The sequence below is a fragment of the Tamandua tetradactyla genome, chromosome 9 (genome assembly GCF_023851605.1).
Source record: "Tamandua tetradactyla isolate mTamTet1 chromosome 9, mTamTet1.pri, whole genome shotgun sequence".
Lineage (NCBI taxonomy): Eukaryota > Metazoa > Chordata > Mammalia > Pilosa > Myrmecophagidae > Tamandua > Tamandua tetradactyla.
In genome coordinates this window covers 14938365-14952935 of record NC_135335.1, presented here as the reverse complement: position 1 = coordinate 14952935, position 14571 = coordinate 14938365, and the positions used below count along the sequence as shown (strand labels likewise).

The following is a 14571-nucleotide window of genomic DNA, read 5'->3' as shown; positions in this document are numbered from 1 at the left end:
AGCTATGGTGAATACATACAATGTACTACTGAGTGGCTGCAAGGAGTGAAGTTGTGAGGCATGCAACTAGATGAATAAACCCTAAGGACAGGGTGTTGAAGGAAATGTCAGAAACAAAAAGATAAATATTATCATGTGTCATTCATACGGACTAATTATAACTCAGATACTTGGAGAATTGAAGTGGAGAGCATGAATTATCAGGTTGGGGCCTATTGTAAAGGTTCTTAGACTATGAACTCGTATGGTTGTGCGACACCGAAGGAATTGGGACCGAGGGACCGGAGCTTCAGAAAGCAAGATTTTATTCATTCTTGCACAGGGGCCCAGCTGAGTCACCTCGAAAGTCTGAGCCGCGAACAAAAGGTTACAAAAGCTTTTATTGTCAGGATGATGGATTAAAGACAAGGTATGAACTGGTGGTGTTGGAACAAAATGATTGGCTGATTAAAATCGGGAAAGGCACGAAGCTGAGATTCGAAGATGAGCGATTAGGGGAGGGATTTCTACACAGGAACTTGTTGTATCTTGCCTACAGGCAATTTTACCCATTTTCAGGGCAAGCTTCTTGTTTACAAGTAGTTCCAACTGCTCAGAGGAATTTGGGGAATTTTTTTAAAGGGGAGGTAATTTAAATTTGCAAGGAGAGGTGAAGTACCTGCCTGCTGCAAGAGGAAATGGATTGGGCAAAACAGAAGCTGTCTGCTACACACCCACATGTAACTGTTATTTCTAAATTCTGAGATGCTGAGCTATTTGTATATAACCTGGTTTTCCCCTGAAACTTTAGGTATTTATGTGATATTCGAGACTCAGAGCACTGAAGCTATGAAAGTCAGCATTATCCCATGCAGCAATTGTTAAGAAAGTTGAAAAGGTGAACAAACTTCAACTAGAAATATGAATGAAGCTGATTTGTATAGGGCTACTGGATTTACTTTAGAATAGTGAGTAAAGGATGATATGGCCTATATTTTTAAACTTCAACTTCTATGCAAGACCAAAGGGAGAGATGTTTGTTTGGTGCAAAATTTATATTTTGGGTAGCACATTATCTAATTTACTTTGCATGCTGAATTTACTTGAACACCATAATTACATGGAATCTTGGCTAGGGCATGAAATCTTGTTGGTTTGCACAGATTGGTGTGATGCCCTGATATATCCCATAGAAATTTGGGCAGAGAATAACAAAGTACTTGTAAAGTCCCCTTGGGGACTAGGGAAAAATGAGGAAATATTAAACTTCCCTATCTACGGAATTCCCGATATTCTTGCAAGCAGTGGGGACAACCAATTCAGTAGGCTGAGCCCTCAATCTGGAGCTCGCCCCAATAAAGCTTATTCCTGCAAAGGAGAAGCTAAGCCTACTGATAATTATGCCTAAGGGTCACCTGCAGAGAACCTTTTTTGTTGCTCGGATGTGGCCTCTCTCTCTAAGGCAACTCAGCCAGTGAACTCACTGCCCTCCCCTCGATGTGGGACATGACTCCTAGGGGTGTAAATCTCCTTGAGAAAATGGGACCTGAATCCCAGGGATAAGCAACGACCTGGCATGACGGGATTGAGAGAGCCTTCTCAACCAAAAGGGGGAAGAGAGAAATGAGTCAAAATAAAGTGTCAGTGGCTGAGAGATTTCAAACAGAATTGAGAGGTTACATTGGAGGTTACTCTTATGTATTATATAGATATCCCCTTTTAGTTTATGGTATATTAGAGTAGGTAGAGGGAAGTACCTGGAACTGTTGAACTGTGTTCCAGTTTCCCTGATTACTGAAGATGACTGTGTAACTATATCACTTTTACAATGTGACCATGTAATTGTGGAAAGCTTGTGTCTGATATCCAGGGTATGGGCAGATGAGTTAAAAAAAAAAAAGAAGGATGAAATTTAAATAAATTAAATAAATAAGAGTAAAAACATGGGTAGATTGAAATACTGGTGGTCAATGAGAGAGAAGGGAAAGGGGTAAGGAAGGTATGAATTCTCTCTTTTTTCTTTTTATTTCTTTTTCTGGAGTGATATAAATGTTCTAAAAGTGATCATGGTGATGAATGCACAACTATGTGATGATGTTGTGAGCCATTGATTGTATAATATGGTTGTACTGTATATGTATGAAGATTTCTCAATAAAAATGTTTTTTTTAAAAGAAGGTGAAAGGAAAGAAGGAAAAAAAAGCGAAAATTAATGGAACACGTTGGGGTCTTAGGCCTGTATTTTGAGGCTTGTTGTTATGAATCTTATTTCTGTAGGGAAGAGGCTAAGACTACCCATAAGGGGGCCTAAGTTGCTTCCAGGAAGCCTCTTTGTTGCTCCGATGTGGCTTCTCTCTTTAAGTCCAACTCTACAAGGGAAATCATTGCCCTCCCTGCTATGTGGTACAAACCATTCAGGGGTGAAACTTGTGGCAGGACTCCTGGGGATGAGGCTGGCTCTGGCACCATGGGATTGACAATGCCTTCCTGACCAAAAGGCAGAAAAGAAGTGTAATAAAATAAGGCATCAGTGGCCTGAAGAGATCAGATGGAGTTAAGAGGCTATGCTGGAGGCTGCTCTTGTTCAAGCTTCAATCAACATCACTCCTGTTGACTCTTAAGAACACCTAGGGCTCTAACTGAGACTGTATAAAAGTTTCATGCACTAAGTTTGCCTTCCTGGAACATATAATTCCCAGAGGGTTCCTAGGTCAGAACCTAGGAAGTGAACCCAATTCACCCTGAAACCCAGAGGGACCAGCCTCTCCAGGATTATCATTTAATTACATCCCCTATTCTTTAGTGTGGACACCCTTTCTCAACATGAAAAAGAGAATGAACATTGTCCAAAGATCCCTATAGATTGGGTGAAGTATTAAAGGATAAGGAGAAGGTATATCAGAGAGAATGGGATTTAACAAATGAGTATGGCTGCTGAATCACTATATTAGCATTCCTTCTAGCCTCCAGTGTTTTGGATTAGATTCAAAAATATGTTTTTCTGGGGGAAATACAGTTTTAAACCACCATACATGCTAAAGGCATAAAAAATCATAGTTTAAAAATATAAAGCAAGCATTAGAACCAGACTTAGATGTAATTCAGATTTTGGAATTATGAAACAGAAAATATAAGATAAGTAGGTTATAGGAGGTAATAGAAAAAGTTTACAGCATGAAATAACAGATGGATAATGTAAGAATATGGATGGAAACTCTAGGAAAGTATCAAAAGGAAATGTTAGAAATAAAAAATATTGTAGCATGAATGAGGAATGCTATTGATGGTCTCATGAGTAGCATGAACACAATCAAGGAAAGTATTAGTAAGCTTGAAGATATGCCAAAAGGAATTTTCTAAGTTAAAATGCAAAACTGAAAAAGAATGAAGACACAGAACAGAATATCCCAGAACTAAGAAACACTTTCAAAAGGCATAAACTGTGCATGATTGGAATGTCAAAGGAAAAGAAAGAATGAATGGGACAAGAAGAAATACTTTAAGTCATACTGGCTGAAAATTTTCCAAAATTAATTATAGACAGAAAAAAATAACACCCAAAATGTATACAGAACATCGAAAGTGTGGATGACACTTTGTTCAAGTGTCAGTGAGTCCATTAACCAAAACAAACTTTCACTGGTGGCAAACCTTACCTGTGATTTATCATCACAAACACTGAATGCACTGAGAGAATGTAACATAATTAGATTAGCTTAATGCTAAAATTATTGAAATATTATTTTCCATAATATTTCAGATGATTAGATGTTTTTGCGTATGATTACTATATTCCATGATGTATATAAAAAAAAACTGTATGGAGTACAAGCTAGACCATTGCAGAAATACAGAAACTGACTTTTATTGAGGGAAGGCACAGATCCAAAATCAGAGAGCAAAAGTAATACAGCAAAGACTTCCTGCAAGGTATTTTTACAATTAATCCATGGAACTCTACTTTTAGTACACTGTGTGTCATCGATGATTAACCTTCTATAAGAAAAAGAGTTTTCTGAAAGAAATAGAGTTGCCTGCCCATTATATTTGAGAATTGTAAGAAATATTGAACTTTTTCTTTTTCTTTTTTTAGGTGCATGGTCTGGGAATCAAACCCAGGTCTCCTGCTTGGAAGGTGAGCATTCTACCACTGAGCCACCTGTGCACCCCACATCAAACATTTAAAAATGTCTAGTCATGCATGAATGATGGAAAGTGATTTCCATCAGGTTGTATTGTCAGAAAATGGATCGTGGCAGGTGAAGGACAGTGTGGCAGAGATAATATTATTCACCTCTATGTGATGTTACCTTTGTGTTTCTCATGACCCACATGGTGTTGGCTATTGGGCTGTGGCCAGAAGAGACACTTGCATCTTCGAGGACAAAGATTTTCATCGCCAAAGCCATGACTTCTAACTCTCCCTTCCCCTACTCTAGCAAACCTACGGAAAGATGTTCAGATCGTGGCATTCCACATCGTAGAACACATATCTTTGTGAGTCTGAGGTGATCCTGTGGACCATAGCCTCCTGCTAACTAATGATCAACTTATAAAGTATGTAATATATGAACTTCAGATGTTTTAAGCCACTGGTACTTTAAGGTTAAGATTTTAAATACAGCATTCCCTTTCTGTGATAACATCCAATCATAATGCAAAAAAGAAGGGGAGCGGCAGTAAGTTCTTGATGTGACAGCTGCTAGTTGCCCTCTCATGAATTTGAACTGCATAGTTGTAGCTTCAGATGAATATACCAATGTCTCAGAGGTCATAGTATAAGCCATTTGTCGTTTTAGATCCAAACTACAGAGGTGAAGCCTCATATTGGTTTACGGTGACTGTGTAATTTGATGGTGTATCCTTATGTTTGAGGTCTTCATAGATTGCAGCTTGAGGCAGCAAGTCTTGATAAGGACCTTCAGAAGCAGATTTCCAACAAGGCAATGCAGAAATCTGTAAATAAGCCACAGAGAATAAGATAACCCAAAATTCCAGTGATTTGATTTCACATATATACTCCCTGACTCCAAATAAACTGCATGGACTTTGGGTCCAGTGGAGACTAAAGACTGTACTCCAAAGAAGGTAGAACTTGAGTATTGGCTAAAATTGTCCAGTGACTCAGTTTTCCAAAGATTTATCCAGGTGAATATATGTCCATCCACCATAACAGTGTTTATGGGATTTGAAGAGGATAAAAGAAAAATGATGATATATATCCATTAAAATAATTCCTGGAAAATAAAAATCATGACATGTACCATCTTGCACCATCAGGAAAGGGGATACAAATATTGAGGTGCAACTAAGAAGGGTATGCCCTTCAATGGACATTAAAAATAATGGACAGAGGGCGGTGTAATGGTGGCTCAGTGGCAGAATTTTCACCTGCCATGCCAGAGACCCAGATTTGATTCCCAGAGCCTGCCCATGTAAACTAATAATAATAATGATAATGGACAGAGGGCCAAAGAAGAAAATGGGTAAGTTCATTTTTCCCAGACAAGTGGACTATCGTATAAGTATTTATAGCACTGGGGGTTGGGGGCAGGAAATATTCATGGTTCTTGTCAGGGAATCTTGGAATTGCTAGGGTCAATGATTGCAATGTTTCTCTTTCCCTCTCTCTCATTCTCTGTCTTGTCCTGCCCAAATTGAAGTTTTATTTTATTTAACCTGCTTCTATCCCCCATTTCAAAATGGATTTGAGTGGGGATGAGTAGATAATTTACCTTTCACACTTCATCACATTGAGCCACCTCTATAGTTAGAGTGAACTGCAAATATGCAAAGATTTTGGCTTTTGAACCCAGAGCAATAAATCCATGGGACTTTGGGTTATTGCCCTTGGGAAGTGGGCATGCTCTAGGTTCTAGAAAGGAACATGTATGTGTTTGATAATCATAGAGAAGACTATGGTTGTAAATGCTCCTGCTCCTCCCTTATAGTAGAATTTCTGTACAATTTTAGCTACATTTTGAGCTGAATTCTGCAGCCTCTATTGAAGATCAGTGTGACTATGAGACAAATGTTGGGCGAATATAGTATAAAAGAAGAGACACATTTTGCTTCAGATTCATAGTATTATATAAAACAAATAAGGCAGTGTGATGGTGGCTCAGTGGCAGAATTCTTGCCTGCCATGCTGGAGACCCAGATTCAATTCCTGGTGCCTGCCCATATTAAAATATATATATAATAATTACTGTTTTTTCTCACTGAGCCATAAACAGATATAAAGGAAGAAGTTTAAAGATTACTTTCATGACCTTTACTTTCTAGTATTACTCATGGGCTTACATTATATTATATGACAAAAAGGACACTGTCTGGGTGGCTCTAATCTATTCATAGGACCACTTTATAAGCAGAGAATTTTCTCTGACTGATAGCTGAAGAGAAGGTCAAAGACATTCCAAGCTGAGAGGTGTGCTTAGAAGGGAGATTCTCCATTGCTGTGGTGGTGGGGGCCACAGCAAAAGATCTGGGGGCCACCTCCAACGGCTGAGCAGAACTGTCATGGACACAAGCAAGAAAAATGAGATCTGAGTCCTACAAACATAAGGAAATGAAGTAGATTCTTCCCCAAAGCATCCAGATAAGAGTTCAGTCCACCAATTACATTGAATCCCATCTTGTGAGATCCTAAGTCAAGAGCCTGGTCGAGTCCATCAGGGTTTCTGACCTACAGAACTCTGAGAATAATTAGCATGTGTGTTTTAAGCTGATGATTTTGTGCTAATTTGTTATTGGCTATGGAAGAGTATTATAGATTCTGATACTGGAATTTGAGTAATGCCGTAATAAATGCTTGTATATGGGTGTGATTTTAGCCGATGGACTGCAAGAAGCTTGAGGATAATTTTGAGGCACAAGATAGAGAAAGCCGAAATTACTTCAGCCTGTTGGTAGAGATAGAAACATTGAGAACACTGTTGGTGAGGCTCAGAAAGAAATGACGATTGTGTTACTGGAAACTGGAGGAAGGTCAATCTTGTTATACTGTCAGAGAAAATTTGACCGAATATTCTCCCGCAGTCAACGTGCAAAGCAGAATTCGGAAATGGTGAACCAGGGAAATGAAAGAGATTTCCAGAGTGTTGAAGCCACAGTCTTGTTTCTTTTTGTAATACAATGTGAGCGAGAAGAAATGCTACGTTGACACCTCAGCCCTGTTCTTAGGTTCAAACCCACCAATAGCTTTCCTTCCGGTCTGCCTGCCCTAAGGGATTTTCCCTAACGAGCCCCCACGACCTTGTAAGCCAATTGCTTGTAATAAATTTTTTATACTCCCAAAAGAGAGGGGAATTCTGACTCTGTAAATTTGTGCATTCTCTGTTTGAATGAACCTTAACTGATATGCAACTGCAGCAATTATTTTAGTACACAAAAAGAATCACATGGTGAGGTTGTTGAGAGTGTGATGCTAGCTTTATACTGCCTAGCTCAGTTACAAGTAATAATAAAACATAAAATTCATGCACTTTTGTGTGTTTTTGAGTGTCTAAGCTATAGCATTTTCAAGTGTGTTAAGATATTCTTCCAGGTATGTCTAACTAATCATACTTTGTTTTTGTACAGTTGTAACATATAAACTACTATATTCATCACGTTACAGATTGTATTGCATAAGGTAGGTAAATTAATAATAAATCATTAATTGATTAATTAATGTTTGAGTTCATGGGTTTGCCTGTAAGGAGAGTTTCTGTACAGACTAGAGAATTATGTACTATGCATGCGATGTGATGACCTCTGATTATCCATAGAACCACAAACAGTTTTTATCATGGTCATTTTATCAAAGATACAAAGAATTATTGCTAATGCCATTCTTGAAATACTCAAATTCATCTTTATTCTCTCAAGGGTTGCTACTCACCCAGCCAATATTCTTATCATCCATACTATAAAGGAACACAGACAGCGGGAGCGAAATAAATGTTTGTAGATAGCTGAGAATCATCAGCACAATCACAAGGCCCTATTAGGAAAATGAAATTCCTTCAGAAAGGTGGCTTAGAGAGTTTTATCTCAGAGCTTCGTGTCAGGGCCTTCAGGTCAGGAAAAGGGGACATTTTACAAAATGCATTATACAAAATGGTGGCATGATGTCAGGTCTGAACCCAGAAATATAGAAACAGCTGATATATGTACTCCTATAGAAGAACATGAGTTAGAAATGAAATCTGATACTCCTGACCATTTTAATACAATATGGGAAGAAAACCCTTGATCCTTTTTCAGAATTCTCAATGTTTATTCCATTTCTGCTTTTTAGTAATAGTATTGTTGATAGGGTGGAATATTGTTAGTATTATACTTGAAATTATTATTATTCCATAAAAATGTTGCAATGAATGTCAGGCTGAATCTTCTCAATATAAAAGGAAGAAAGAGAAAGGGTTCAGATGTCCCCCATGAAATACTACAATTTGGCAGTTTTCCATTTGGCTCCCAATTAAAACCAGGCAGTCTCCTAAATTTTCAATACATCTTCAACTGAAAAAGTGAAACAACAGTTGCAAGTTTTTTGTCCTTCTTCTCCTAAGTGAAATATGTCTTCTAACTCTCCAATGTTCTTATTTCCCTCTACCTTCAGTTCTCACCTTTTCCCATGGCTTTTTTCCCCCAAAAGAGTGTTTTCTTTTAGTTACCGGCATGTCGAGATTAATTTCCAGGGAACTTCGGGTAATGCTTATTTTTAAATCATACATGTTTTTGATAATATTACTCATAAAAGAGAGTAGTTTAATAATAATAAGGAAGATAAAAATCATCCAATCTTGGCCCCCAAAAGGAACATATTCAGTCTATTTCTTCACACTTTTTTTTTTTTTCTTGAGAAGTAGGGTTTGGATCACCGGATGTTTGGTTCTCTGCCATTGGAAATGCATATTTTCTCCTTGGTAAAATTACACAAACCTTTAGAGAGATATTTAGAAGGAATCGGGAAGCAAGAATTTTTGCCTAGTTTCAGAAATATAATATTAATGATCATATCTCATCTTCATCAGGCTCACACAAGCATTCAGTTAGCCTAGAAATCAGAAGGGAAATACTTACAGTTATAGTAGATTTGATGCCAGAACATACAATTTCCCCTTTACAATCATAGTGGAAAAGTTTTATTAAATTATATGAGAGGATGCAGAGCCCAGAAATGGAGACAAAGGTGCTGAGCATGTTAGCACCCAGATTCTCTTGCAGCTGAAAAATAAAGAAAATCACTTGCTTAAAAGGGTAATGGCCATGGGCATCTTTACCTCATAGGATGGGGGAATTTTGAATTCCGTAAACTTAGCCTTAGAATCTCTACCATCCCTCTAATGACAATTCAATTCAATGGCAAATCACAACTGGGTAAAAGAAAGTTAAGAGAGAAATCCTGTTTCACAAACATACACCATGGATAGGATACAAATTATGCACATTTTACTGTCTCTATCTTCCTTGTCTGCAGGCTCACAGAATATAAAAGTCTGACTAGCTAAAATCTGAGCCATGCACATCTTTATATTAACACCCCCATCCCACTACCCAAGGCATATTAATAACACCAAAAAAGCGTTAATAACATCAAAAAAGGTTTATTCATTCTTCTTACAGAGTAACATTTGGGGATCAGTGATTCTAAAATCCAGGGAGACTGATCTTTTCTGCATCTAGGTTTATAATGATCACATGATTCATTGGCCCAAAGGGAAAGTTACCGGATGAAGTTTAATTTAAAAAAATATTGGATCCCTTGAGTGGCTGGGCCTTATGTAGTTAAGTCAGGATGTTCTCATTTTCTCCGTGAATGAGAAATAGGAAATTAGTTAACTTACCAGGGATTTGGTTTGTTTCTTGGCATACGCAACAGTTAAAGATCCAGAAGTGATAAACTGTTTATAAGATAAAAAAAAAAAAAAAGTATCTGCAGAGTAGCAGCTTCTCTCATCACATCCTTTCTACCCCCTCACTAGATTTCCATTTTTCTCTGCAACTAGTGCCCCCCTCCAGGTGCTTTCCTTCAAAACACTGAGGAAAGCAAATCATTAAAATGTATGGCAATCCTCTTATTCTTATGGAGCATAAAATTTCATCACAGAATGAAGGAAGTAGATGCAGAAACAAGAAAATAAAAATTAAGAAGAATTGGAAATTAAGGAAATAAAAATAGAATGGGTATAAGCTAAAGATGCACTTTGAGGTGAAAAAGGAAAACATGAACTCAAATTAGGTGACATTTATCTCAATGCTTTTGGCCCAGGAGGTTGAAGACAAAAAAAGAATATTTCTGTAATCCCCACCATTTCTACCAGTCTAAATAACATTGATTTCTAAAACACCTCTTCCATGAATCAATCATGGAAGCATTTTCTCCTACAGCAAGAGAGCAAGATAATATTTTATAGCTTTATACTATATGACAAACCAACGAATAAAATTTGACACTATTTTATTAGAAGATATATTAAAACTAAGATTGAAAATTGAGTCTTAGCTATGTAACTGAAAATTCTCTAGCATTGCACAAGTTCCATGTTGATTTGATGAATAAATGAATGAATGATTTAGTAATTATTAATCTGAGATACAAGAAATAAAAAGTACTCACAGATAATGCTCCCCATAGAGGGAAGAATACGTGAAACGAGAACAAAATTATTCTGTACTTTTCAGAATGAAGGACAAAAAAGCCAATTATCCCATAAAACATGCATTGCATGCCAAGCAGAATCTGAGCCACCTAAATAAGAGATTAAAACAAAAAAATATTATCAACCATACAAATTAAAAAAGCAAAAATGCCACACAGTTTTCAAAGACAGTGCTGAACATTTTTTTAGGGAAAAGAATTGCTTTGTCTCAAATATTACAGTCACTCGTAAGATTGCCACTCAAGTATCATTAAAAAGTTCTGCTAAGAGTCAGTAGCTGGAGGGCGGGCCGCGGTGGCTCAGCGGGCAAGGTGCTTGCCTGCTGTGCCGGAGGACCTCGGTTCGATTCCCGGCCCCAGCCCATGTAACGAAAACGGAGAAACAAAATACAATAAAAAACAAGAAAATGTTTAAAGGATGTTTCCCTTTCTTCCTCTCTTCCTTCCTTCTATCCTTCCTTCCTTCTCTCTGTCTTTCCTTTAAAAAAAAAAAAAAAAAAAAAAAAAAAAAAAGAGTCAGTAGCTGGAGAATCTACTTCTCTTTCATTGGCCCAGGCTATGTGGTTCAGTCTTGCTGCAGTAAGGTATAGTCAAATTGATGCCTGCAGGAGATGAGGAGCTCCCCTGCACCCCCAAGCAAACAATGTGCCCCTCCCACCCCATTTAAACATGTTTCTCCCATCTACTTAGGGTCTCTTTCTTTTACTGCACACAGGTAATGAATGACCTGACTACTCTAAGCCAACCACTTCATCAGCCAGCACAATCCTTCAACCTCAAAATATCTCCAGTCCCTCTTCAATGAAAATTCTTTAGTGAGGTTTACTTACCCCCAGAGCCTTTAGATTCTCCTTCAGGAATTTCTGCAGCCTGTCTTGTATATGTCCTGAGGTACCAGGTGCTTCAGACTTTCCTAACAGGTTATCTTGGGTTTGCACTGGGGCACTGTCCATAGTCATCCCACCAGAATCCAGAGTTTGGCTCATTCTGCAATGAAAAGCCATCTGTTAATGGCATCGCATGTGTGCCTGCCATATACAAAAGACTGTACTCTTACTGAAAAGAAAGTAAATCCTGGGTTTCCTTAATCTGAGGTCTTTATCTCATATGAAGAGGCGTCACTGTTCGAGTGATGTCCTTATGTCCATTGCCAGCTCTGATATCCCTGATATAATCAGCAGCTGCACAGCTCAAGGAGGAAAATGATAGAGGCTGGGAAAATATCAAGTTTGAGGTAGCTTGCAAAAGATTCCAGTTTGAATGTGATGTATCTCAAGTCTAGTTTTGTTTCATTTCATTTAAGAGATGTATGTGGCCACAAAGTGCTATATCAGTGTCCATGGTGGGAGAGAGGACACATTTATTTAGCATTATTCAGGGTGGAGTAAAAATGACTTGAGAATTAATGGCAGATAGATCTGAGTTGAAGGCTTTGTTCTTTGAGGGAGATTATGTAATTTTTCCTCCAATCTAGAATCGTTATGAGAATGAAAGATAATAGTGGTGGTATTCATAATTGTGCTGGAAGTAAAAGAGCAATACGGGAATGCCCCTTGTAAAAACCACATTAGCCAAAATAGCTGTGTGAGTGAATTTTCTACTCAGATAATGAAGCTTTGCATTCATCATGTATAAAATGAATATATCATAGAGGTAAATGAATAATGATAATTCATCCTATTTGCCAGCTCTCATCATGAATATAATAAATGGTCCATATATTACAGTGTCATTTTCTTCTCCAGAAGTTAGGATGTACTTCAAAAATGATAATGAATCACCACTGTAAAACAAGTTCCAGAATGTCCATCCTATATAGATTAACACTTTTTGCATCTTGTTCTCAAATATTAGGTTTTTATTTATAATATCATATTATATCAATTTGCAAATATTTTTACAACATTAAATAAAGATCGGAAAGTAGGGGCCAAGCTTATCCCACTTGCACCAGACTTACCTAATATTTTATTTATGAATTCCACAAGCATCCCTGTTAATTTAACTTTGTTACAGTTTATACTAACTTTTTTCTTAAGCTTTCTTTTTCCATTAAGCTGAAATGTTGAATTAGACCCTTCAGAGAACTGCTCACATATAGATTTCCTGGATCAAATGAAAACATCATTTTATGGACTTTAAAATTCTTGCCAAATTTCTAAACAGAACAGCTGGAAATTTATGTTGGACCAGCAATGTTTGAATGCAGTTTCGATACAAGTTAAGAGATCATGAAAATGGAAATTTTATGGGCTGCTTTAGATTAATCAAAATTATGCAATTTTTCTCTTCCCACTAGTTCTCAATTTAGGAGTTGAAATAAGGAATTTATTATGTGATCATACTGAAAGTGCCTACAACAAAGTTCTTATTTTTGTTACGTTGGTGAGTTAATATTTCACAAACAAGAGGAGAACTCACTAATGCATTATTGAATTCATAGTTCAGATGCTGGGACCCCATTAAATTGTTAAATGTGACCCTAAAGTCCAAAGTGTCCAAACTACACTGATATAGATGTCAGACCACAGTACATAAGATCTCCCTTCATGTAAATCCTAGTTCTGACTATCAAATCCCTTCTATACCATACTGGAATCTGCAGATGTCAGGTTTGGGCATTTGTGGGAGCCATTGCTCTCAGGGTAAACCTTGTCAGGATAAAATGCACCATTGACCCCCCCAAGAGTATTCCCTATCCTGTTAATTCATTCACTCACTTCTTCATTTGGTCATCTGACAAATGTCTATTATAGATTCAAAACCATTGACCATGATGTTTCCTGAACAAACTTTTGTTGACTGATATTCTCAATTATTTTTCTTTCATTTTTATTATTATTACATGTAATTATATATTAAAATATTCTATCAAAACTTAAACCTAAAGTTCAGCATTGACTGCTTCTTTAAGCTACAATCCCCACCTATTTAAGTATTTGGGTTGAGAATTTCACATCCACACTTACCGACTTTCCAACAATCCTGTTTCATCCCTTTTGTCACCTACGTAAAAAATGGAAATATAGTATCTCTTACTTAATTCAGAGATACATGAGTCAGCTTTGTCTACCACATCACCCTCACCTTAAATATTAGCTGCAAAGTCTTGCTGTTTTTTTATATATGTTCATAGATCTTCAGTCCCACTTCATTCTCTTCATCATAGCTCCACAAGTTTAGTTATAAACCTTCACAATTATCACCAACAATATTGCAGGAAACTCAACTTGTCCACCATCTCCAGGCTCGATGTTCTGAATTCCACCTGGAGATTTTAACCAAAAAGTTTCTTTACCACAATTCTAATCATAATATTTCCCTGTATCCTGAATTGGACTATCTGACTCCAGAGACAAAGTTCTCTCTCTATCTCTCAGGACTTAGTTAAAAAATACTTTCTCATGCCCCAGATAAGGACGAATAAAAATGTCTACGTACCTGTGCTTATTCCAGCACACAAATGTCAGCCTCTAAATTTTTCTCACATTAGTATTGCTTGTGTGGCCACCAAAATAAACCAAAGGGTGGTGTTGGAAGGAGGAATACGAACTCTAATCTTGGTTAGTTTCCTCTTTTACTGTACTTTTACACTCAGTATTTCTTCAGATAATCAGTTATGATATGCTTAGACAAAATTGATAAATAGCGCACTGTAGCACACAGATACGGAAGTCTGTAGGCTCCTTCATTTTTTTGTTGGTTTTTTTTTTTTTTTTGTCTTTGGTGAGCCAATATGTGGGGAAGATCTAAATGCTGATATCTTGAGTTTCCTCATTTGCTATATTTCTGCCAGTGCTTTGCAGGTCTGATATGTTTAGACAAAAGTGATATATTTCATACATTTTGCTCAGAATTAGAAGCACTGTAAGCATAATCTTGAATACCAACTGATGATTTTATTCCATTCTCATTTCATTTTTTTCCCATTAACCTGACAGAGT

At 37.2% G+C, this 14571-nt stretch overlaps 1 protein-coding gene across 2 annotated transcripts; it reads right to left on the bottom strand.

Moving 5' to 3' along the window:
- Window positions 1–3854: 3854 nt before the first annotated feature.
- On the bottom strand, window positions 3855–14159 carry LOC143645895 (high affinity immunoglobulin epsilon receptor subunit beta-like). Of its 2 annotated transcripts, XM_077115004.1 has the most exons (9): window positions 14069–14159; window positions 13715–13895; window positions 13597–13633; window positions 12588–12733; window positions 11458–11614; window positions 10586–10717; window positions 9813–9869; window positions 9049–9192; window positions 3855–4935 (listed from the first exon to the last, which is right to left on the bottom strand). In XM_077115004.1, the coding sequence occupies exons 5-9, from the start codon at window positions 11611–11613 to the stop codon at window positions 4786–4788; spliced, it is 639 nt and encodes a 212-aa protein (XP_076971119.1). In that variant the 5' UTR covers window position 11614; window positions 12588–12733; window positions 13597–13633; window positions 13715–13895; window positions 14069–14159; the 3' UTR covers window positions 3855–4785. The 2 variants fall into 2 exon arrangements, with proteins under 2 accessions (XP_076971119.1, XP_076971120.1); XM_077115005.1 differs by lacking the exons at window positions 12588–12733; window positions 13597–13633.
- Window positions 14160–14571: the final 412 nt, after the last annotated feature.